This window comes from Sminthopsis crassicaudata, chromosome 1 (genome assembly GCF_048593235.1).
Source record: "Sminthopsis crassicaudata isolate SCR6 chromosome 1, ASM4859323v1, whole genome shotgun sequence".
In the NCBI taxonomy this organism is placed as follows: Eukaryota; Metazoa; Chordata; class Mammalia; order Dasyuromorphia; family Dasyuridae; genus Sminthopsis; species Sminthopsis crassicaudata.
The window spans coordinates 731,544,168-731,569,588 of record NC_133617.1 but is presented as its reverse complement, the minus strand read 5'-3'; the positions used below and the strand labels follow the sequence as shown (position 1 = coordinate 731,569,588).

The following is a 25,421-nucleotide window of genomic DNA, read 5'->3' as shown; positions in this document are numbered from 1 at the left end:
GGCACTAATACGCACGAATGGGTAGGCCAGCAAGACCTGGACACCCGCCCACAATGAGTGTGGCTCCCCGTCAGTCAGGCCGGCAGCCTCGATCTGATGCATAGTTTGTTGCCATGCTCATACACAGATTCCTGAACCGATGTTGGCGCGATGGCTTCTGGACCGGGCGGTTCTGAGGCTCCTCTGGATTCTGCTTGTTCAGGAAGTGGTCGCTCCCCTTTCTTGGGAAGGATATTCGGGTGGTTTCCGTTTCCTTCTCCAGCTCATTTTATAGATGAGGAAACCGACAAACAGGGTTAAGTGAGTTTCCCAGGGTCACCGTTTAGCATCTGAGGCCACATTTGAACTGAGAGATGGTGCCTCCCCCTGACGCCCGGCCCAGCGCTCGGTGCACTGTGGCGCCACCTAGCTGCTCCACCTGTCCACTGGCTAACTTCTACTTTGGGTTCTGGAAGAGGAACTTGTTTTGCTTTCTTTAAAAGATCTCTTCCCTCCCCCCCCCCCCCCCCAGTTTATTTCTATTTGGCTTTTTGTTTTTTAGGACTTATTACGACACTTTTCTCGTTCTCAAATTTTATTTTCTTGAATTTAGTTGTTTGCAAGCAGTCTAGAAATCAGTGAAAAATATCCATGATTAACAGCTCGCCCCCTCCACATTTTTTGTTGAAGACACCCTCCCAAAGTCTTGTGTTTGGACCTAAAACCACCGCTCTCCCGGGCGCCCTTCGGGTAAAATGTGGGCGCTGCTAAGAAGCCCCGTTGATTTTTTTCTTTTTGGAAGTGTTAGGCTGTCTTCAGGGTCACGGTTGGTAATAATACGACTTGAATGGAGTCATTGTTTTGAACTAAATCTCTTATTGAGTCTCTCCAAATGGGATGATTGTTTTTCCTCATTAACTCCCAAACACTTTCGTGCCTAGCGGAAGGTGGACATTTCGAGCCAAATGTGAGATTATGGGCAAAAACGCCGCTGTGGCCAAGACATTAAGACCCTGGGGTCACACTGGAGAAGTTCCGATGTGACTTCGGGAAATTCATTTACTTTTCCTGGGCCTAGGCTCTGTAGGATCATCGGATTTAGGGCAGAAAAGGGCCCGAAGTCAGCATCTAAATCTTACAGATGGGGAAACTGAGGCCCGGAGTGAAGGGGTCAGCCAGGTAAGGCCAGGCCAAGCCCCGGCCCGAACCTCCGGAAAATCCCAAGCCCTTCCAGTACTGAATCCCAGGGGAGGAGGACGATTCTTAACTCCCCCGGCACTTGGCCGGGAAGAAATAGTCTGACTCGTTCCTTAGAGGAAGAGAAGCGCAGCCCAGCCGGTGCGATGAGGCCGCTTCCAGTCAGCAGCCGGTCCGCGGGGGCCCCCGCGTCCCGGGAGCGGCGGGGCCACGGGCGGCTCCGCGGGCCCGGAAGGGGTTAAGCGCTGCACCGTAGCCCCGGTGCCTGTGCACATACAAAGACACAATCTAACATTTCGATTGCTCGCATGTGACCAGCAGACGCGCAGGCATGTACCCAGGGCTCGCCTCTCAATGTGCGGATTTCTCGGCCCCCTCGGCTGCTAACTCCCGGCGCCCCGAGTGAGTTGTCGGGGCTTCCCCATTCACGCTTTTGACAGCTGGGACGCCCGCCGGCCGGGCTCGGCTCGGCTGGCACAGACGGCCCCTCTGGGCGGCCCCACAGCGACCCCCGGCCGCCGGGGCTTCCTCCTCCCCCGCCCCCCCCGGGACTGCCCGGGTTTAAAGGGCCCGGAGCGGCACGCGCGGGGGTGACCCCGCTGGCGGCCGGCGGACGGGCGGGGGCGGACGGATGGCCCCGCCGAGCCTCGCTTCCCTACTTCGCCCTCCACTCCGGGGGCTTGACGTGCAAACTTCGCCCGAGCGGAGCGGGGCGGGGAGGGGAGGAGGCGGCGGCGGCGGCGGCGGCGGGAGGTGCCTCTGCTTAAGGGAGCCGGCAGCGGGCGGGCGAGCGGCGCCGGCCGGCCGGCCCACCGGACCGACGGAAGGCAGGGCCCGGGGCCCAGCCCGGGGATGAGCGCAGCGGCCGCCAGGCGAGACTTAGAGGGAGGGAGCGGGGCTGGTGGGGGGCGGGCCGCGGGTCGGGGAAGGAGCCAGAGCGGGCGGCATCGGAGCCCGGCGGCCGCGGAGCGCGGGCCCGGCCGCAGAGGCGGGCGGCCCGGCCCCGCGGCCCCTCTCGGGCAGGTTGATCCGAAACTGAAAGCAAACGCCGGGCGGGGGCGGGATCGGGAGCGGCGAGGCGCGGGAGCGGGAGCGGGGGGGAGGGCCGCCCTTCCCGGACTTTGTGCCCCGCTCGCTCCCCGGAGCAGCCGCCTCCCCGGGGGCTCGAGAAGGGGCGGGCGAGCGGCCCTCGGGGCAGCTGTCAGCGCGCCCCACCTGGCCCCGGGCCGCGCACGCCGCCCCAACTCGGCAGCGCCTCCTTAAGAAGCCCCGCGACTCTTTCCCCCTTTTTTGTTACATTGTAGCAGCGGAAAGAATGTCGGAGAGGGCCGCGGATGACGTCAGAGGGGAGCCGCGCAGAGCGGCGGCGGCGGCGGCGGCGGCGGCGGGAGGAGCAGCGGCGGCCGCCAGGCAGCAGCAGCACCACCAGCAGCAGCAGCAGCAGCAACAGCAACAGCAGCAGCAGCAGCCGCGGCCGCCCCAGCAGCAGCCCCCGCCGCGGCCGCCTCAGCAGCAGCCCCCGCCGCGGCTCCGGCTGCCAGAGAGCGGAGGCGGCGGCGCGAGCGGCGGCAGCGGCGGCGCCTCCACCTCCGCAGCCACAATGGCGACCGTCGGGGAGCGCAGGTCTCTGCCCAGTCCGGAGGCGATGGTCGGACAGCCGTGGAACCACTGGGTAGAAGCTGCGAAACTTCCCGGGAAAGACGGTGAGGATCCCCTCCTCCCCCACCCGCCTGCCTTCCGCCCTCGGGCCGGCCCGGCCCCTGCCCCCGGGGGAGGGTCGCCCCTGCCTGCCCGGGCTGGGCACCGGCTCGCCGCTCGCGCCCCTCCGCCGACCGGCCGCGCTGAGCGCTCTCTTTTCTCTCTCCTAGGATCCGAATTGGAGGAAAGTTTGAAGGAGTTTGGGAAAAACCGCGAAGTAATGCGGCTGTGTCGGGAAGGTGAGTTCTCCCCAGCCTGAACTGCTTGGGACGAGTTCGGGGGCAGAACTTCACCGAGTTCACCTGGCCGCCCGGCCCGGGCCCCCTCCCCCGCGTCCCCTCCCCCCCGCGGCGCCGCTGATTGGGGAGCTCGCGAGGGCTGGGGGGCTGGGGTGGGGGTGGGGAAGGGGGCGGAGCCAGGGCAATTTAAAACTCTTGTTTCAAAGGTACTTCCTCCAACTTGAGAGCATCCTCCTCCGACGTGGTGGAGAGCCCGAGGACGTCGGGCTAGAATTTTAGGAAGCCTCTTGCTTGGGAGCCCGGCAGATTGAGGCAGCCGGGGCCTCCTTCAGAGAGAGGGTCTTCCTTAGGGGGGTCGGGCAGGCCCTCCAGGGCCCGCTGGCCACACAGAAGCTGGGCTGTCCGGGCAGAGCTTTTTTCCGAAATAATTTCACTGCTCGGTGAAACTTTGTGAAAATGCGGACGGAGACTTGTTGGATTTCTTTGCCCGAGTTTGGCTCCCGTTTGTCATTCTTCATCTGCCCAAATCTGGACTAGTGCCAGCCAGGAGGCGCGGGTCTCGCGCCCTTCGGGCCGCGTGGGGTCTGCTTGTGGGCAGAACGGCTGCGGAGCTGGGCAGGCGTGGGAAGGGCCAGGGCGGCAGGTTGGAGGCTCTGCCTTTGGGATGAGGGGAGGACCGGCGAGCCCCTCCTGGAGTGTTCGAGGCGCGAGCTCGCTCTGAGTTTCCCAATCTAACAGGAGCCGGGATGTGGAAGGGAAGATGCCCAGGAGGGCTGAGCCCCCAAACTCTGCGCTTCCTTTTTCCCAGCACAATTCCGGAGCAATAAGTTCTGTGTTTTCTCACCCTGGAGCCTCTTCTTTGGCTGTGTGCCTTAGCTTTTTAATTTCTTTTAATTTTATGTTGTTTCCTTTTTTTCCTCTCCCAGGCCCCAGAGCCCCGGGCTTAGGGACTACTCTGAGCGCATGCCATTTTTAAAGGCCAGGGGGCCTCTTGTCTCTTACTTGGAGCTTGTGTTGTCCCGCTGCTTGGGCCTTTGGAGCCACCACTTGGGGAGCTTCTTGGCACGCAGGAGCCGAGGGCCACGGTAGAGATCGTCCCATCCGAGGGTCTCACGGAGCAGATGAATTGATTCTGAAATGTGAATTGCTATTAAAAAGGAGAGAAGGAAGCCCAGCCCTTGTCAGAGATGTTGCAATAGGAAAAATCAGTTGTTAGTCCGGTTTTGGTGCTGAATTGGCAGCCTGCCTCAGCGTTAAAAATATTAAAATCTTGTGGTGAATATTCCCTGGAGATAGATCCTTGAAAATGGGTAGATGTTTAGGAAACACTAGAGGACACCTGCTTCTATGCATTCTTCGGAAAGATTTGTATCTCACCTAACCCTCTGTGCTGATCAGTAGTAGTAGCTCTTTACAGCACGTGTGGTAGCTTTTCCTGCATGTCAGCTCAGCTGCATCTCTCTGGGATTCCCCTGGAAGGTCTCCTTTTTAATGTCTTCTCTCCATTTCTTGACCTTGTCCTTGAAATTTTGACTTCCAGGAGTTGGTTTGTTTTTGGATTCCCGGGAGCTGGTATATAGTCGGCACTCAATTAATGCTTTTCAGATTGATTTGTAAATGCATTACCCTGCAAATTGTAGTTATTTCCCTGCAAATTAGCTGAAAACCTAAGGTTTTATACCACCTTTCTCAGGTATAACTGCATGCCCTCACCTCAATATATGTATGTCTTTATTCCAATATTGGATTATCTTTTTTCTTTTATTTATTCTTCATTAATAGAGCATTGAGAAGTAACTCATTTCTAGAACGGAACAGAGCAAACTCCATTATGCTTCCTCCATCCCAGTACTCAAATATTGAGTCTTCTGCCATTTGTTAGGCAGCACACGGCCGACTTGTGCTAGTTTATGGTGAGGTGTGTAGAAAGAGGCCCAGGCTGTGTTCTGAATCCCAGAGATCATCGTGCTCCGGTTAGTTATGTTGAGGGCATCGTAGTTCTTTGAAAACTGATAATCCTATGACATGTACACCTTAACTCGGTTAAGAAGAATATTGGATTAACTAGAACACTCTATTCTCTGACGACATCCGTTTTCTGTATTGGAATTTTTTTTTTTAATTTCCAGGCCTCTATCAGAGCCAGTCATTAAGTGTCCAGAAGTCATTCTCTCCTATTGCGTACCTCGCTGTTAGCTGCTAGAAAGGATAAAGGCATAGACCACACTAACTGCTCTCAAGGAATTGGGGATCTAGTTGAGAAGAGACCAGTGACATGTTAGTGTGTGCTTAGTATGTAGTTATTCGCTCAGTTGTGTGGTAGATTGTGAGAGTCCAGAAAAAGGGCAAGATAGATAAGCAGCATTTAAGTAAACACCTACTGTGTGGCAGAAGTGTAAATAATAAGGATAAAATAAATAAGAAATAAATAGACTAAAAGAAAGGAGGGGGGAAAAGAGCTCATAATTGCATGAGAGAGACCACAGGGGAAAAAAAAAATGAGCTAAATAGCCGAGGGGAGAATCGGCAGAGAGAAGATACTAGCTTTAAGAGCGCTCAGGAAAGGATTCTTATAAAAGGTGGTAAACAAGTCAGGTAAGATTTCATAGAAGAAGCAGAATTTGATCTGGGATTTTGTGTATCATCTGGATAGCAAGGTGGGATTTCCCTAAAGATCATTAAAAATAACTAAATGTCATATTCTCAGAGGCCACATAGGAACAGAAGGCAGGAGATGATCCCCGTTGGGTCCACTAAGAGTTTTGCCAGGAAAAGAGGTTAAAAGTTAACTTCCACTGGTCTCCAAGTTTGGTTTTATTAATTTACATGAACCTTTTGCTTGGCTCCCACCTGTATCCCCTAGCTTCACACAGATAGTCGGCCGTAAGCTGTAGTTATCAATTGAATTGGGGGAGGGGCAATTCTGTTCTTTTTGCTATGTTCAGATTTGTTTTGTAGTGTAATCTTTAGTATAATCATGGCAGTAATAATTTCTGTAGAAATGATCTTCATAATGTTTTTAAATGAATAGATTACAAAAAAAGATAATTTTCTCTTGAGCATTTGTTTTTTTTAAAGGGGGAGGAAATATTGAATTTGACCCAAGTTGTCTTCATAAACAGTTAGTAGAAAGAACATTAATCCCAGAATATTAGAACCAGAAATTTATTTAGCCACAATCCCACTGCTCATTGTACAATATAGGACCTTTGGGATGATCACTCCAGAAAGCAGAGCTAAACCATAAGTGAGGATCCCTCCAGGGCCATATTGATTTAGAAAACCACACATTAGCATTATCTGTGTCCTGTTATATTTTTATTTATTTTACTAAACACTTCCCGGTGACATTTGAATCCTGTTCCTGGGCCTTTCCTGGGGAGCTGGAGGCTCAATAATCTGGCTGAGACGGGCCAGGTAGGAATAAGGGCCGGACATGAACCCAGTTTCAGCAGTTTCATATCTAATGTTGGTTCTCCTTCTACCCCGGGGTTCTTGGGGAGCTCCAGGAGTCTGCACAGATCTCTGAATGACAGTCTAACAGTTACTTTTACGCTTTCCCTTTGATTGGGAAGTCCAGTTTTTAACTCATTTCTCAGTTTTGGAAAGAAGAACAGAAAGGGTGAGGTGGCCCACAACCTTTTTCCATCCTGCTTGGGTCAGAGAAAAGGTGTCCCATTGCCCACCCAGGGGTGGGGGCCCTCTTCGGCCTTTGGGGGCTCCCCGTTGCCTCCCTGGCTTACTTCTGTCTTGTCCACAAGTGAGTGCAGGCTTTCCTATAGGATTGAGGCAGAAGGATAGCAACCAACGGGGAAATTGCCTTTTAATCTGCCTGTCACAAATTAATAGGAACAGAATTGAGCCAAGGGGAGAACATAAGGGCCAGTTAGTGTTACTCTCTAGGCAGCTGAAAAGAGCTAAAAAAACAGGGAATCTATAGGTGGATCGGCAGCCTGGAGAAGGCACATCTGGAGGGGGCCACAGCTGGATGCAAGCAGAGAGGAAGTGCGCTCCTGGAAGGCCATGAACGGCCTTGGCCATTCTTATGCTCCTAGCACCTGTCACTGCTTTCCACGTGGTACCAGAGGGGCCTGGCAAGCTTCTTGGCAGGAGTCCCTCAGTTTTCCTGATGGACAGCTTAGGTCTTGTTGCATGTTAGGGCCTCCCTCAGTACACTGTGAGCTTCCCAAGAACGGGGGCTCTCCTACCTTTCTCTGTGTCCCTGGTGCCTGGAACATAGTAGGTGCTTAATAAGTGCTTATTCACTGATGGACTAACGCCGAGGCTGTCTCCTCTGTCTCCTTCTTCTCTCTATCTCACTCTCCTTCCTGCCCTCCCCTTTTCTCTCTCCCTCCTCTTCCTCCTTTTCTCTTTCTGTCTCTCTTCCCCTTCCTCACTTCTTCCCTCCCTTCCCTTCTCCCTCCTTTTTCTCTTCCCCCTCTTTCCCTTCTTCTTTTCTTCCCTGCCTCTCTCTCCCCCTCTTCCTCCCTCCTCCTTCCCTCCCGCTTCTCTTGCCCCCGCTCCTGGCTTTGATCTTAAAGATAAACTGATTTAGATTTTTTTAAACAAGTTTATTTCTTTGAGGAGTGCGTCGGGTTAGCTCTCTTGCCTCAGGTGCCCACATCTGTGGCAGCCCTGGCCCTAGACAGTGGGTAGTTACTGCTGTTGCCTGAGTGGGCAGCTCCGGATCCTAGCTCCCCTTTGTGCCCACCTGCCCATCAGGGCATTCCTAGAGGGCATGAAGGTGTACCTGCTTAAAAATGCATTGACTTCCCATCTGCATCAGGCTTCAGTAAGAACATGTATCCCTCCCGCCTGGGGAGGAGAATTCTTTGCATTTGGACCACCCAGCTCGCCAAACTTCCTGTAGAACCTGTGTGGAGTCCAGTGAGCAGCTTTTGCCCTTCGTAGTCACTGGGATCGCTCTCTCTCCTGTTTAGCAAGAATAAGGGTTTGTGCTTTGAGTTTTTCTGCCTTTTGCCTTATGAAGTTTTGAAGGTCAGGCCCTTCGGCCCACTGCGGGCACTCTTTTATTCCGAGGGCCAGTCTGTGTTCTGGGGAAGGGACTGAAAGGGCCTGCAGAGCCCTGAGCTGGAAGGGGGCCCCTTCTCCGGGGTGCTCCTTGCCGGGAGTCTCCCTGGCTCACTCTGCCAGGGGTGCTTACCTCCGTGGTCTGTTCCTCAGCCTCCTGCGGGCAGCACAATACTCAGAGGACAGTGGTATTTTGTCACTTCTTCCCGAGAGTTCCAGTTTGCCAACCCCATCCTGGAGATAATATCTGATTTTTTTTATTTTTTTTATTTTAAACAGTAGAGATGTGGCAGCTTCTTTTTGTTCTGAGCTGTGCTTGCCACCTTTTCAGATGGCAGAGAGAGAGATGGGAGTTGGAGATGGAAGTTAATTGTTTGAGAGGTTCTCTGATACAGCCCTTTCATTCTACAGACAGGGAAACTAAGTCCCAGGGAGACTGTCATTGCCCAACCATAGTAAGTGGCAAAAGTAAGTTTTAACTCTAGAGTTTTTTGGTTTTTTATTTGTCTAACCCCCTAGTGCTAGGGGACAGGGTAACCCGATGTGTGTTTGTCAAAATAATTTGTTGTTGAAATATTTTGTTTTGATAATCGGCCTTTATTTCCCAACACAAAGCCTCTTTTCCTACAAAGCCAATCTTTACAACAAAGAATGAAGAGAGAAAAAAACACTTAAATCCACCCAGTTCACCAAAACTGTCCAGGGTGGGACTAGGGAAGTGTCACACATACCCTTCAACCCTTGCCCTCTTAACATGCAAAGAGCTAGAGGTAACAGGATGCACAAAAAGTAGTTGATTTTAAAAAATGAATCAATGGAAGCTAATGTGTCAGCAGATGGCAGACAAAATCATTCAGGATTTATAGCATTTGGAAAGGATTTCCAAAAAAGAAAGGGAGAAGTGGAGTTTCTTCCCTTAAATAGCTTTTTAGCAGTGGATTACCTCTAATCCCATTGACGTTCAAAATCGACAATAGTCCTCCAAAACTAGATGTAACCAGTGTGATTATTGGGCTCTTTTTTGTTGGAAGTTCGATGAAAGAATTCGGGTTTGAATTTAGCCGATTTTCCCAGTTGGGAGCGTCAGTCACTGTGCTCAGGAGAAGCAAGGCAGAGGTTCCATTTTTATTCCTACCATATAGCAGGGATGACTGCAGATGAGCAGAAGAGGAACGAGAGGGATGGTTTCAGCTTCTCAACATACAAAAGTAGATTGTGGTTTTTCTCTCTATTATAAAAGTCTCTTGTTAACTTTTTTCTCCTTCACAGAAAATATAGTCCGGAGAAAAACCATAAGCGAGGGTTTTATCAATTAGGAACACATGCTAACAAAATCCCCTCTCCCTGCTTCCTCCAGGAAGGTTGGATGGGTACCGGGCCCCTTACCTGTGCGGAAAAGTCCGGCTCTTGAAGCCCACTCAGGCTTGTATAGGAAGAACTATTTGAAATATTGCTCTTCACTGGGATATAAAAATTGCGTTGATGAAATATTTTCTTATGGGGCTAATGAGGCAGTGTAAACCATGAGCCTGGATGTTCGTTTCTTTCAAAAGGTTGTATTAATGCACTTCATTTTTATATCCCAGTAATTTCTTTGAATTTCTACAAATGGGGAGGTCGGTGGGACAGTGAGTAGGGCACCAGATCTGGAGTCAGAAAGATGAGTTCACATCAGGTCCCAGGCAGGTCACTTAACCCTGTTTGCCTCAGTTCGCTCATTTGTAAAATGAACTAGAGAAGGAGATGTATTTTTTACCAAAAAACCCCAAATGGAGTCAGAGTCGACATGACTGAAAACCAGCAATTTCCATAAATATCTTCTTTCCCTTCCTCCTTCCATCAACCCTTTTAAACAAAGAACAATCACTGACCAAAAACACCTGAGGAGGTATAAAGAAAGACGCCCCACGGCCAACCCCCTCCGAGAAGAAGGGGGCAGTGACAGCGTTACCTGTTCTCTGGGACTGTTGTTCATAGTTTTGCTTTTATGAATCATGTCAGATTTCAGGCAGAGTGGATAGAAGGCTGGGTCTGGAGTCAAGACCTGAGTTCAAATTCTACCCCAGACTCTAGCTGGGATTCGGGGTAAGTCATGGCTCTGCGCCTCTGTTTCCTCATCTGTACGATGGGGCTAAGCTGAGGTCTGCCTCCCTGGGACCGTGCCAGCTGCCATGGCTGTTTCACCCTCCTTGGCGGTCCCGTCCCGCACATTCCTGCTCTTGTGGCCCTGCTTGGCCCCGGCCTGGGTCCAGCCTCCCCTGTTTCTTTGAATTCATAGACTGGAATTTCAGCCCCCCCCCCCCTTTTTTTATTAGCTCTGTTGGAAATGGGAAGTTGCCTTTCTCATTTCCTCTTCAGCTTGTGCTCTGACCTAAAGGGAGTTATTTAATTTGCATTTGGGGGGTTTGAGCTTTCTTCAGGCTGCTTCTTGCAGATGCTTTTCTGCCTCAGGGAGAAAAGGTAACCGGTCCTTCTGTGATTTTTGTGGTGACCGGAGGAAGTAAAAGTAAGCTGGGGCGCTCCAGAAAGGGTACTCGAAGATGCCATCCCGGCACCCCGGGTTCCTTTCTCTGCTTCGGGCCCAGCTTTAGAATGGGATAGTTTTAGCACTCCACGTGTGTCTATTAATGGCGTTGTTTTCTTAGACCCTGGCTTGGCCCACGGAGGAATGCTCCTAGCTTAGAGCAGCTCACCCTTAGAATGGTGCCCGCCAGATCCACCAGGGGCCTTGTGGTGGCCAGCATGGCCCAGTGGGCCTGCAGCCAGCACCAGAGGCAGGGAGCCTGGGTCCCTCCAACTCCCTGAAAGCACCTCTGCTGCCACCCAAGCACCCCCTCCTGGCACTCTGCAGTTGGCAGGACGGATTACTGTATTGACACATAAAGTGCTTTCAGGTACACTTCACCGAACTCACTACCAGGGCCCTACAGGTGTGCGATTTAAGTTCACGTAGAAGGAAGAAGACCCGTTGTGGTCATTGCTCTAAAGCAGGGGTTCTCAAACTGCGGCCGGGGCCGGATGTGGCCGCTGAGGACCCGCCGGGTTATGGCAAATGGGCTGAGGGGCGGAGACAGAGCGGGAGCTTTTGTTTTTACTCTAGTCCGGCCCCCCCACAGTCTGAGGGACAGTGAACTGGCCCCTATTTAAAAAGCTTGAGGACCCCTGCTCTAAAGGTTGGCTACCTGTGATCCTGAACATATCACATGACAAGAAAACATAAGTAGGTTTACATACATGACAAGAGAACATGTCTCTGTGGGAAGCCAGAGTAGATTTACGTATCCCAGCGTGCGGTCCTGAGAGCATCAGTGGGGGGCAGCTAGGTGGCTTGGTGGTTAGAGCTCTGCACTGGGAGTTGGAGAGACTTATTTTTAGGAGTTCAGATTAGGCCTCAGCACTTCCTAGTAGCGTGGCCCTGGGCAAGTCACTTTACTCTCTGCCTCAGTTGCCTCATCTGTAAGATGAGTCAGAGAAGGAAACGGCCAAGCAGCCCAGCATCTCTGCCAGAAAACCTCAACGGGGCCACGAAGAGCCAGCTGTCCCTGAACAGCAACAACAGGGACCAAAGGGAGCGATCTGTGTTTTTGCAAGCCGCCACCTAAGTTTGTTTTTGTGATTCAGGATGAAGGCGCCTTTTCTGGCTTAGATTACTTCTTGGGGGGCCCAGTTCTGCCTGTGGTTCTGAGGACACACACCTAGGGCAGTGCCTAGGCGGGCACTCGGTCACACGGCTACTGGGCTCATCATTTTTTACTTGTTTTATTATCGCATCACATTTAAGAAAATAGGCATTTAAGACCCAAAGTGTTTGTTCCCCCACCTCAGTCGAGTCTCCATGACTGACGGCTGCCAGCCCCCTCCCCTTCATCGGGCCTCGCACACTTTGGGGTCTTGTCCGGGGCTTCTCTCCCCAGCTTTAAGGCATCCCTTGCTCTCAGAGGCCCTGTTGAAAAGTTCCTGTCCTACTTCCTCCTTTGCTTTGAGACCCTGGAAGTTCCCAAGCTTCCATGGCCATGGTGGAATGAAGACCCTCTCCTCTTACCCCGCTGTGTGGAACCCCCGAGTGGCCAGACTGCATGGCATCCACCCAATGCAGCTTCCGGTGCCTCTGGACGGCCGGCAGCTCGGTGTGCTGGGGGCCCGGGCCCAGCTCCCCATTCGGGCATCTCCCTGCGGGCCGCTCGCTGTTAGCCGCGGGCTTCTTCCATTTTTGCTACTTTGTGCCCCGTGTTCGATTTGGGTCGTGAGCAGTCACTGAGGAAGGCGGATGGATTCTTTGCCTTCAGCGCGCATTTCGGGAATGAGCAGGAGGGAAAAAGCCACTGCTGGCCCCTCAGTGACCATGACTCTTGGGGCTTTCCCTGCATTCTATGCTGCGACAATAGTGTTTTAAATGGTTTCCTATTTCTCTATCACATCACTTCCTCTGCATCTCTTGTTGGTAAGAACCGTGAGCTATCTTGTGAAGAAACGTGGGTTTGATTTTGGAATTGCCACCCACGTAAAAGTAGTTGTTAGTAGCAAATTCGTCTTTGTTAGTATCCCCCGGGTCTTGGCGAGGTCTCCCGGCCCTGGGCCTTCTTCCTGGGCATCCCAAACAGCCGCCTTCCCCCGCCGGACACCGTTTTCTCTCCAAACTCGGGGACGTGTTAGTCACTCTTGGCCAGCCTGACTTTGGATCGTTTGTCAACTACTGACCGTCAGGTACGCGTGCCGCGCGCCATCTGAAGAGCTTGTGTTTGCCCGCTGTTAGACGAGAGCCTTCCGTAAAAATGGATTGTCATGGGTGTTGCTGAGATAAGCTGTGTCTAGTGTTAATTAATAATAAGCAATGAATCTCATTCATGTGCTCGCACGGATAGTTCTGCCAACACAGCAGGTAAAAAGCAAATCATTGGAAGCGTCCTTTTGGGGAGATGAATGGAGTTGGTGAGCCCTGGCATCTATTTACGCTGCATTGCTGGCAAGTGAAAATCATCTAGTTCAAAACAAAAATTTCAAAGCCATCCATTTTTTTCCTTTTTTTTTTTTTTATTTTATAATTATAATTTTTTTTGACAATATATATGATGAGTAAATTTTTTTTTATGATATTATCCCTTGTATTCATTTTTCCAAATTTTCTCCTCCCTCCTTCCACTCCCTCCCCCCGATGACAGGCCATCCCATACATTTTACATGTGTTACAATATAACCTAGATACAATATATGTGTGTAAATACCATTTTCTTGTTGCACATTAAGTATTAGCTTCCGAAGGTATAAGTAACCTGGGCAGACAGATATTAGTGCTAACAGTTTACATTCACTTCCCAGTGTTTCTTCTCTGGGTGTAGCTACCTCTGTCCATCATTGATCAACTGGAAGTGAGTTGGATCTTCTTTATGTTGAAGATTTCCACCTCCATCAGAATACATCCTCATACAGTATTGTTGTTGAAGTGTACAGCGATCTTCTGGTTCTGCTCATTTCACTCAGCATCAGTTGATTTAAGTCTCTCCAAGCCTCTCTGTGTTCCTCCTGCTGGTCATTTCTTACCGAGCAATAATATTCCATAACCTTCATATACCACAATTTACCCAACCATTCTCCAACTGATGGACATCCATTCATCTTCATCAATAATTACAAAATAGAAAACTGCAGGCCATGTGACTCATAAACATGCCAGGAGATCATCAAGGTGCTAAGATTTATTTGTGAGATAGTAGCGGAAATAATGGGGTCAGCGTATCTATCCAGGGATTGGGCTTTTTAACCCCAAAATGTGAAAATCAGTTTTTGGGGGGAGGCAGAGAAAAGCTACGGGCCTTTCCTGTTGCTGAAAAAAAAGGAATACAGCTGTCGGTGTTTTAGCTGGAGGCAGATGTTGTCACGTGGGCAGATGAGTTAGTTTTTAAAATTCCACCTCTGGGACAGTTGTAGACCGTCGATCCACGGACATTTGTCAAGTGCCCGCCGGGGCAGGGACCGACCGCCTGGGCTCGCTCTGAGGGCCTTCCCATTGGCTTGGCCGGGGTCGCGCTGGGTGCACGGTGATTGCGTTTTCTGTAGGTTGCAGGGGTGCTCTTGGAGCTCTGAGCAGCACCTTTGGTCAGCTAGGATTGAGTAGCAGGAGTGTGTGGGTGCACAGGGGGTGGTGTCCAGCCTGTGGATTAAAAAGGAGGAACCTGAGCCGGTTCATTTAGAGCCTGTGAAACTGATCCGCTTAGAAGGGTCCAGAAAGGAGTATTCGGCGATCCAAACACCGGTGCTGCGGTTCTCAGCCACTGCTTGGGGAGCAAGGATGGCATTTACGCATGGCCCTGTGCGGAGCGCTTTCCGAACATCCGGTTTGACCTCACCGCAGCCCTTTGGGGTGGGGCTGCCATCGCTCTCAGAGTCTGAGGCTGGACTTGAACTTGGGTCTTGCCGCCCTGAGGCCCAGCGCCCTATTCGCTGCCCCGCCGAGCCCAGGATCGCTGGGCCGCCTGCGTCTCTTCAACGGCTTGGACGGTTCTTTAGATGGCGCTAGCGTAGACATCCGTCTGTCGGGGTGGCAGATGGGGAGAACTGGACATCGCGAGTGAGCTGAAGGCTTTTCGGATTGATTAAAGGCACGAATCTTGCCTGCTCCGTTAGCCAGCCGGGCCTGCTCGTGCCCACGGTGAGTGTCCACGTCCTCGGCTGGTTTCTGCCCCCGTTGGAGAGAAGTGGGGGGTCCGCTCCCCAGGAGGAGCCGACGGGGCCGGAGAGTGTCTCGCTGAATGCTGTAGGAGCTCAGATGGAGGCTTGTGGAGCGGTCCTGGTGGAGAGAAGCTTGGGCCACGGCTTCCCTGCGGCCATCCCCTGTGCAGATTGTGGCCCCCTGGCCACAGCTAGAGGTCCCTGCCGTCGGGGCTCTCCACTTCTCCTGGCCGCTGCCCCAGGCCAGGGTTTGACCCAGCGCTCGGCACCTAGTAGGCGCTTAGTACGGGTGGGGGGGGGGGATTGTTCCTGGGTGCTAAGGGCGGGCTAGCGAGATCCGGGGCTGGCAAGGAGACCAGAGGCTGCCAGACCAGCGTGCTGCCTCGGGCGCCCCGGCTGCCACTGCCCCCTCCGCAGATCATGGTGTCTCTGCTCCAGAAGACGGGTCCCCTGAGGGCAGGGGCCAGTGCCTGGCACGCAGCTGGAGCGCAGTAAATGCTGCTTGGACTGAGTGACAGCCGAAGGGGACGGCCAGGGCCGGTTCTGGTCTTTCTGGCCCGGAGCCCGCTCACGAATCTGGCCTCCACCTTTGCCACCGGCAGTTCTGATCGCCCTTGGACGAGGGGTTGCTGAAATAGCCCCCGCGTGGCGGCCTCCGAGCTCCTCGGTGATGTTTGCCAGCGTCCCCAGGGCCCCGCGCCTGCCCGCTGTTCTGGAAGGAAACCTCGCTGCTGTCCCGGCCCGAGTCTTGTCCCCTCTCCTCTGCCTCGGCCCCCATTAGGTGGGGAAGGGTGTCCGGGGCAAGGCGGGCGTCAGAGTCCCGCGGGGCTGGTCCGACCCTGCTGCGGGAGGGGCGTGGGGCGACGAGTCCGGGAGGACGCCTTACTCCTCCTGGCCGTGTGGCTGGGTCCGAGTCCCTCCGTCTCTCTGACTTAGGCATTTCTAAGGCTGCCGTCGAGCATCAGAGGAGAGCTTCCTGTCCCAGTGAGGGCCCACGTAGTGGTGGGCACCCACCGGGTACAGAGAAGCCTGGGCAAGCCATGGACCCTTTCTCTGAGCGAGAGAAACGCAGGATCAAAAGGGAAGCCATTTTGGAATAGCAGCCGTCAGGAACCCGTGGCCTAGAGCGGTCCAAGTGGGCGGGCTGACGGCGCCTCGGACGCAGCCTCCACAGCCCAGCCCAAGGCTTTCTGTCCCTGCTCCCGAGGCCACCCAGGCACGAGGCCCCGACCCACCTGGGGGCTCGGGCTCACCCAAGGGGCGAGCTCCCGGGGAGGAGGGGCGAGCTCCCGGGGAGGAGGGGCGAGCTCCCGGGGAGGAGGGAAGGGGCGAGCTCCCGGGGAGGAGGGGCGAGCTCCCGGGGAGGAGGGGCGAGCTCCCGGGGAGGAGGGGCGAGCTCCCGGGGAGGAGGGGCGAGCTCCCGGGGAGAAGGGAAGGGGCGAGCTCCCGGGGAGGAGGGAAGGGGCGAGCTCCCGGGGAGGAGGGAAGGGGCGAGCTCCCGGGGAGGAGGGAAGGGGCGAGCTCCCGGGGAGGAGGGAAGGGGCGAGCTCCCGGGGAGGAGGGGCGAGCTCCCGGGGAGGAGGGAAGGGGCGAGCTCCCGGGGAGGAGGGAAGGGGCGAGCTCCCGGGGAGGAGGGAAGGGGCGAGCTCCCGGGGAGGAGGGAAGGGGCGAGCTCCCGGGGAGGAGGGGCGCTCTCGCTTTTCCCTTTGCTTTTTAGCACGTAGTAGGTACTTCATAAAAATTTGAGAAGAAACTAGATTTTGTGGGTTCGGGGTCTGACCCTTAAGAGAGGGAAGAGCTAAGCCAGGGGCGGGAGCTTTTGGAGGCAGAGTCCATGCTGCCCTGGGGGGGGTAGAGGCCGGACCCGCGGGAGGGGCTGGCTTGGACCGAGCGGTCTCTGGGCTCCTTCCTGCCCGCGGCTCAGGTTTCCCAGCGTCTTTCTCTCTGGAGCCCCTGGAAGGTGTTGAGTATCTGGGAGATAGTGCGGTGGTTCGGAGAGTTCAGTCCGAGCGTTCGGCCGCAGGTGCTGGTGGCCGGGCTCCGGCTGTCCGGCTGAAATCCCGGCTCGTGCCGGTGCCCTCCGCCTAGGTCCGGCGCGCATCCGAGCGTCCCGAGCTCCGGGGCTGGCGTGGCGGTGCCGTCCGAGTGGGTCTCGTGAAATGCTTGTGGGCCCGACTTTAGTCCCGGAGCGTTCCAGACCGTTCCAGACCGAGACCGCGTGGCGTCCCCTCCCGGGAGAGCTCTGCCGGCTGCTGCTGGCCCCGGAGCGGCCGGGAAGTGCAGGACAGAGCGTTTGTAAACGGTCCCAACACTCCTGCGCCCGTCCTGCCGTCCTGAGCCAGAGGCCTAGGTCCGAGTGCTCGGCGCTCTGGTGTCTGAAGGGTTACTGTTACCTGGGGGACAGACGCCCCCAGGCCAGTGCGTGGGACTGTCACCAGTGCCAGGCTGGGAAGCCTTTCCGCTTTATCCAAAAACAGCCCGGACTGGGCCAGTGCTCCCCTCCCTCCTCCCGCCCCCTCCCCCACCAAGATTTTTATGGGGAGATTTCAGGAGATACAGAGTGAGATGAGGGAGAAGGGGGCTCTGTTTCCATCTGAGATTTAGCATTTCCTTTGTCTACGCGTGTGGGCCGCAAACGGTGTCTGGGCCACGGAGAGAAGTTACAGATCCTTTCATAGGGCTGAAGACGTCGTTCACAGTTGTCGCTGCGCTGGTGACCGGGGGCTGGGCTCGCCGTGCAGTCTCGTGTCCCTGTGATTGCTCCCTCTGAAAGAGTGTGTGATGCCGGAGAGCAGCGCGGGGCGCTCCGGACGTTTTACCGTCCCACACAGTGGAAGACCCCTAGCGTTCCAGACTCTCGGGTGGGAGGAATCCTCTCTCCCGCTTGTCAAGCTGCCAAAGGTGGCGGAAGGGGAGGACCGGCAGTGCTGGAGGGGCTGCGGGAGGGTGGAGCTGGGAAGTAGCACCTCCATTTGCTTGTTTATTTATTCACTCATCTGTCTCTTGGGTTCTTTTGGTTTGTATGACTTGCCCAGGGTCCCACAGCCAGGAAGCGTCTAGAGCAGATTTGAACCCGGGTCCTCCCCACTTCAGGGCTGGTGCTCTCTCCACCGCGCCCCCTGGCTGCCCCCGTGTATCCATCTGACCAATAGAATATCAAATATTCCAATCCCAGGGCTGTTAAAGTGTCATTAAGGAGAAGAACGTTTGTACCAAAACATTGATGGTGGCGCTTTCTTGCGCGGTGGCAAAGAACAGGACGCAGGCAGAGGCTCATTGACCGGGAGGGCTGCGCAAAGTCCTCGGCCCGAGCGCGGGCAGTGATGCCCGCAGGGGCCCCGGGTGCCCGAGCGAAGGGGACAGCGGCGCCGACTGGAAGCATGGCCACCAACCGTGAGAAGTGAAGGCCGCTCAAGTCTCTACAGTCGGTCACTATTGGTCGACTTGCTCGATTCTTTGTTTTTTAATAAGTTTTAAGCTTTTATTTTTGGCTTTTTCTTAAAATACTTTGCTATGAGATGCGTCCTTGGGTTAGTGTGGGCGTGGGAAATGCCAGAAGAAATTCTGAAAACGTAAAGAGCAGCAGTGACAGCAAACAGTTAAAGCCAAACCTGCTCCGCTCCTCCGGTCAGGGCCTGCTGGCCCCTGCCGGAAGTGGCTCGGGGCTCCCTGTGGGCAGGGGAGGGCCCGCGCTGCCAGGGCTGCTTCCTGGCGCCCCCGGGGGCGCGGCCGGGCCTGGCCCCCGCCTGGCTGAGGGTTTGGCGGAGCAGCCCTCGCCCTCCATTTTAAAAGGTATCAGGTTTTTATTTTTATCCCGAGTCCCCAGGAAATTTTAAATGCTGTCAGCTCTGTGAAAAGGTAATTAGGGAGCACGCGGGGAATGCGTCTCGCAAGGGGTTGGTTTGGCTTCCTTACTCAAGTCTTTAGTTGTCTGATGAAAACATCTTGTAATGGAACCCTCCGCGAGCGGGCGGCCTTTTACATCTTCCAGGGAAGGACTTAGCCGGAATCCTCCTCTGTCTGGGCACTAATGTGCCTTCGGGCTGCGGAGGGGCGCCTTGCCCAGGAGCCCCCGCCTCGGAAGGCCCGGCGGCTTCCCCTGGGGGGCCCCGGCTTCTGGGGACATCGTGCAGGACCGTCCGGGCGGGGGCCGTCTCGGGGATGCCAAGGTGGCCGGCCCGGCTGCCCCTCTGGGGTTAAAGAGCGGGCGGAAGTGGGGCATCCCTGCCAGTCTGGGGCCTTGCCCAGCAGCTGGACCGTCCTGGAGCTCCTCGTGCCCCTTCCTTAAGCCCTGCAGTCTGGTAGCTCCAGCAAGGTTAATTAGTGAGAAGTGGATGGTCACGGCCAATCCTCTTCAGCTGGGGCTACAGAAAATTGGCTTTGGCCCCAAAAAGCTGCCCCTCCCCCCAGGTTGGGGGCACTGGCACCACCTGGTGGTCCTCCTGAGGAAGTGTTCCCCGGCCCCTGGCTCTTCCATCCCCCTTCACTCTCGCCCACCCGCCTGCCCTTTTTGGCCCCTTCTCTTCTGAGACCCCTTGCCCAGTGATTCCCAGAACCCCAGACTCCGGGGCAGCCTGGCAGCTGTCCGACCCAGGGCTTCTGCCCGAGCGACCCCCACCCAAAGGGGTCCTCTTGCTTCTCCTTGGAGACCCCCCAGTGAGAGGGAGCCTGGGGCGGGGCCTGGTCGGACTCCCCGGCTGCCCCCGGACGCCCGAGGCCCACCCTGGGGTGGGTGCAAGTGGGACAGCCGAGGGGGTGCTCTGTGCACTCCAGCTGCCGTGGCTGGGTCTCTGACCTGACCGCCTGCTCAGCCGCCAGCCTGGCTTCTGAATGCCGCCTTACTGCAGCGGGCCCGGGCTGGGGGAGACAGGGCAGGGCTGGCGGGCGCCCCTCCAGCCTGGTGGCTCTGGGCCTGGCCTTAGCTGAGGGTCCCTGGCCGGGACCTAAGTCGGAGGAGCTGGCTCTGGGCCTTCTGGGGGAAGTCGGGCTTTTTCACTCAAGCAGAAAATTTTCTTTTGTGGACTTCTCTCTCTGGTTCTGTCCGCTCTGGTTCAGCCCAGTCCTCTGGCCTTTGTTAATGCTGGTGCGCCCGACCGGTGCTGGGGCCCCCCAGCCTTGTCTCGCCCGCTGCTGGGGAGGGTGCCATTGTTGCCTTGTTCCGTCCTGTGTCCCTGGCTGCACGCCCCCCCCCCCCAGGCCACCAGTGAGCTCTTCCAGCGTCCTCTGTCCTGTTGGGGAGCCCCTAGATGCCTCCCCCGTGTCAGGCCGGTGGCAGTGGAGGGGGGCACTTGTGAAGTGGAAGGGACGCCCTCAAGGACTGCTGCTCTCAGCCCCCCATACCCCTTCTGGAACCTTCACACAAGTCAACACCCAGGGACCTCTCCACGGCCCTTGGAGGCCGGCGGGGCCCTTTCCATCCACTCTCTGGTTCTCCGAGCTAACGCAGGAGGAGACGGAGGTTGGGGGGAGGGATCTGGGGCCCCACGGCCAGAACCCCCAGGACCTGCCCTGGCCTCAGCTCCTGCCACAGCATGTGGACCCCAGCCGCCCTTTTCCCTGGAGCTTCCTCTCTCCAGAACGGGGAGGCCGGCTCCACTGGGCAGTCTCCATCACCGCCATGTTTGTTTTCTGAAGGTTTTCTTTTTTCTCTGACCTTGAACAGTTCCAGGCGTGGATGGGTTCTTCCTTGTAGGCCCGGGCCAGCGAACCTTGATTAGCCGAGGCTCTGGTCTGGGCACCACTCGTGGGCCCCGGTTCTGTAACGGGGAGTTGAGGCGGAGCGGACTTTGCAGGTTGAGAGCTGGAAGGACCCCGCGTCCCAAGCTTCTCCCAGGGAAAGTGGGCGTTAAGTTCGAACCTTTCATTTGAGAGCCTGGGCTCTTTCTACCAGGCTGCCCTGGCCCACAAGCCCTAAGAGCCCTTCCAGCTCGGTCAGTAAACATGTACTCAGTGTCAGTCACCGGCGGTACAAGTAACGAAGACCGCTCGTCCCTCTTGTGGGGGGCTGCGGGCCCCAAGGCCTGGGGAAGCAGGGAGCTCTGGCTCCCAGGATGCCGTCCGCCAGCCCGGGGCCCAGCAGTGTTCTCCCACTGGCTGCGGGGCAGCCGGAGGCCGTTGGGCTAGAGCCCCGAGGTCCCCTCCTGCTCTCGGGAGTCCGAGAAAGGCCCCAGTGTTAGCTCAGTCTAGGGCTTCTCTCTCTTTCCTAATTTGGGTGCAGTAAGTTGTCCGTGGGCAGCCTCGGCGCTCTAACTGCCATTTCTCACGCTGTGTCTATGAGGAAGGACTTTCTGGTTTCAAAGCAAGCCCCCGGAGCGGTTTGGGAGCGCAGCTCGTTCGTTGCTAGAGAGGGACCAGCAGCCCGCGGACCAGGGAGGAGTAGACGTCCCGGCCTCCCGGACTGTGCTGGGCCCGCGTGTTCCCCAGTGTCTCAGAAGCCTTTTCGGCACCGAGCCTCATTTCGGAGGAGCGGGGCTGCTTCTGGTTAACTGCAGTCGGACCCAGGGTTTGAGTCTCTGCATTCTGGCTCCCAGCTGGAGGCCGGGCCCGCGTCTGCTGCCAGGTGCCAGGACTAGGAAGAGCCGGCGGCTACGCGCTCTGAGAAAGAATCGGCAGGTGCAGGTGCCCGAGAGGGCATAGCCGAGGATGCCCGGGGGTCACCGCCCACCTCCGTCATTTTCTGCATTAAATATGGCCGTCCCTTGCCACCTCCCCCTCAAAGCCACCTCCTGGCGGGTTAGTAATTAGCCAAAAGGTGTGCGTTGCAGCTAAACATAAATCTGTAGGAGCTAAAGGTAGTCCGGCAGCCCCTCCCCTCCAGGAGCTCCCCCTCGTGGGGGACAAGGTTGGTACATGGGCACAAGGCAGCCTTGCATGGGAAGGCCCCCGAGCACCTGGGACTGCTCTGCTCCGCATCCTGTTCCAGTCTGCTGGACCCGGCTCTGCCTTTGAATGGGGAAGGTGCTTCCAAAGTGTCAGGAAACGGCCTCCTCCCTGTGCCCGGCTGAGAGAGCCAGAGCGCCGCCTCCGCTGGGCCGGGGTCTCCGAAGAGCGGCTGGAAACGCCCAGTGGGCTCCCCCCAGCCGTCCCCCACGTTGAGGACGTCGCCGACTCTGATCTTTGCACAACCTCTCCCACGTTTCCAAAACCCCTAACTCTCCCAGAAAGCGGGGGTGAGTGAGTGGTGCATCTCCTAGCGGGATTCAGCAGGGTCAAGGACCGGGTCGTGAAAAGAACCGCAGATCGCTGTTCTCCCCCGAAATCCCACTTCTGCTGCAGCAGTTTCCTTCTCTTCCACCCCCTCTCAGCAAAAGACAGATCTTTGAGGATCATCACAGGAAATAAACCTGGGACTCCCCGCCACGCGACCCGCTCGCTCCTCATGGATCGGAGGGCGGAGGGCGGCTCACTTCCGGTGGACTGCCGCTGCTGCTGCTCGGCCACACGCTGCGGGCTGTAAAGGCGGCTCCTTGGAAGTCGCCGTCACATTTTACGTGTGAAAGCTGACGATGCTGCGGCGGCGTTTTCGAGTTCACGAGCTATTTTAGTTTCCTTGCCGCCACTCGCCAGAGCTCATAGATGGAGGAGGAGAGGAGAAGCTTGACCCGACACCTTGCCCTCGTGTCTTCCCACCTCCCACGCCCCCTTCTGGCCCGGAGTGAGCCTGCCTCTGCGCCCACTGCTCCGAGCCGGGCCTCGTTTCTGGGAAGAGAGGGAATCGGAGAGAACCGCCTCGTTCCTCCGCATCGTTGTTGTTTATTTAACCGGGAGCATGAGAAAGGAAGGCGGCTGGAAAGCCGTGGGGATGGAGACCGCCGTGCTCTAGTTATTGGCTCTGAGAGGTCACAGCGGGAAGGAGGAAAAATGGAGTGGCTTTGGGGGGGCAGGAAGAGTTGGCACTTTGTGGGGGCGCGGCCCGCTTTTCTCCCCCGTGCCCAGATTTGCTCGGGGCACCTCTTCATTAGGTCACTCGCCCTCCCTGGGCAGCTGGGTGGCGCCGCGGTCGGAGCGCGGGGTCCAGAGTTTGAATCCGGCGCGGGACCTCGGCTGGGAGACCCGGTTTGCCTCAGTCTCCTGGTTTGTAAAAGGAGCCGGGGAGCACTCATTAGTGCCCTGGGACCCGCGCGGAGACAGAGGCAAGCCCTCCCCTGGCCAGCGCCGGGACACACTCTCCTTGTGCTGGATGTCATGGGGTGGAGGAGGAGCTGCTGCGAATGGGGCCGGCCTTTTATCACCGCTCCCAGGGGAGGCTGCTTTGTGGAGCTGGGCCGCCCCCTCCTCCCTCCCAGCACGGTGGAGAGTGACCGGGAGAAGGTGAAGCTGGAGTGGAGAGCCGCCCTCTTATCTCCGGCCCTGGAGCGGCCGCCCCCTCCCCCTCCTCTGCGAAGTCCTTTCCTGCTAAATTAAAGAGCTGCAACATGGTCGTTTCTGAATGATCCTAATCTAATCTGTAACGTTCTACGGGCCTGACACCGAAGAAACCCAGCCACTGACCACAAGGAAAGGGCGAGAGGCTGGTACTGCTCGGGCCCAATGTGATTATTTTTGCTCTGCCGTGCAGAGGCAGCCTGCCAGGAGAGGGGCACAAATTAATTAGCCGACTGTTCGCAGCGACGCCGTCGAGATGAGCGTGGAAGGGGCAAGCGGGGCTGCCTGGTGCCTTTCTCTATCGGGGAGGACGGCGCGATGGCCAAAACGAATAGACGGCCGGGGGACGAGGTCTGGCCTCTGGCTGCCCTCGGCCGCTCCGCACAGGTTGCTTTGCTGCGGTTTCGGACCGCGCACCGGCTGCTCGGAAAGAAGAAAAGTGCCCTTTTTCGGGGCATAAATCTTCCAGAAATGGCTGCAGTGCTTGGGCCTTTGGCTCCCTGGCGATTATGTGTGATTTCCCCCAGCCCCCAGGTCATTTCCTCTGTGACTATTTTCACCCAGTAACCTAAGTATGAGAGCAGCACTTACTAATCCCGCGGAGCCCGCATGACTCATCGGGCAGCCTGATCTGCTGCCATAGCTTCTGCATGAGCACTCGCCGGGCTTTCTGACCGGTCTCACCCGCTGCCGACGGGCGGCCGATTTCCGGGGGGCCGGGGGCCCTTGTGCGCACGGGCGTCCCGGAAGAATCGGTGCGCTCGGAAGCGCCGACTTAGAGCGGCACCGAGACTTCTGGGACGCCCGTGTGTGGGTGAGTCTCAGTTGTCAGCTCCAGTCCTGCCGGTCAGGCACCTGCCCCGGAGCTCCCCCCATTTGTGACCGGCCAAAGGCCCATTCTGGCCCGTGCCACGACGGCTGAGAAGAGTCGGAGAGCGGGGAAATAACTCGAGACTTCCTGGACAGATCATTCTCGGCTCCTGCGCGTGTGCCTCACGAAGGCAGATTAGGGAGAGCCAACAAGCTCTCAGAACTCCTGGAGCTTGGGTCTGTGGGCTGCGGACCACACCGGGGAGGATCTCTGTGCGTTAGGAGACCGCGAGTCCCCTTTCGTGCTTTCTGGGGACAGATCTGGCGCTGCCGGACACCCGAGAGGGCCCGGGACCATCCTGCCGGCTCCCAGGCCCCTCTCCCCCGTCCCGCTGCTTCCCCTTCGTACTTGCTCTGCAGAAAGTAGCCGGGAAAGGAAGTCTGTACAAATGGGATAATTACCAGAGAAAAAGTGCTCTGGGCCACCCCCTAATTGAAAGTAGAAGTACTCTAATTTTAGAAGCCCTCCGAAAAGCAGGACTCTCCCTGGGTTATTGACAGTCGTTGTTACGACAGACAGCAACGGAAAAAGTAAACTCCAGCGCATGCGGTGGGACCCTTCGAGGCTTACGGTTCAGTCTTCTTTGAAGCCCCCTTTAAATGGCCTTTAATTTGCCTGTGTGAGCCAGGAGGTTTTGGGCTTTGGGCATACAGTTAACCATTCACCTGAGCACCAGTCCATCGGCAAACATCAATTAAGCACCTACTGTATTCCAGGCACTGTGCCAGGCCCCATTTGGTGTCTTGAAACGTGGCTTGGAATTGCAGCCTCCCTGCGCTGCAGCCGCTTGGATGTGCAGGAAGTCGCTTCATCTGCAGTAACTGATAAAGCAGCTCCCTAAAATGAATAAAACCATAAAGGGGAAGGCAGCCTGCGGCTCTAGACCCAGCCGGCCGACTGGCGAGCACACGGTGTGGTCGGGAGGTCTCTGGGCCCGGCGGCCTGCAGGGTTCTGGGACCTCCAAGGATGGGGCCTTTCCGTGGGCAACGGCCACCATTCCCTCGCTTTTGCTGGGGCCCTTCAGGAGGTCCCGCTTCTCTGGAGCCACAGGTGTTGCCTGCAGAATGTCCCCCAGGCCGGACAATCAGACAGGCTGGGGTCTCTCGCAGGAGCACCCCTAATGCACCCAGGGGCTTTCTGGGTATTCACGGGCAGCTCCTGGGCCGCAGGGGCTCTCCCAGAGTGGTCCCATCAGCCCTTGGGGCTCCTCGGGGCATGTTGCCCAGCAGGGGCTCTCTCCTGGGGGGGGGGCCCTGCTGAGATGTTTGTGTGGGGGGAGGGGAAGCTTGAGTCTGCCTCCATACCTCCATGGGCCCCGCAGACAGCATCCATCCAGGTCTGGTCCTCCCAGGCACCTCCGCCGGGTCTTGCAGCT

The 25,421-nt window shown here is 56.4% G+C and overlaps 1 protein-coding gene across 11 annotated transcripts in view; it reads left to right on the top strand.

Annotated features, from left to right (window-relative positions):
* The first annotated feature begins 513 nt into the window (after positions 1 to 513).
* ATXN7 (ataxin 7) overlaps positions 514 to 25,421 on the top strand; it is an 88,134-nt gene continuing 63,226 nt past the window's right edge. The window contains exons 1-3 of one of the 11 annotated variants that reach the window (XM_074284185.1): positions 514 to 1,578; positions 2,481 to 2,879; positions 3,045 to 3,113. In XM_074284185.1, coding sequence (XP_074140286.1) covers positions 2,492 to 2,879; positions 3,045 to 3,113 — 457 coding nt within the window. In that variant the 5' untranslated portion in view covers positions 514 to 1,578; positions 2,481 to 2,491. The other 10 variants (XM_074284190.1, XM_074284187.1, XM_074284186.1 and 7 more) reach the window with 10 other exon arrangements.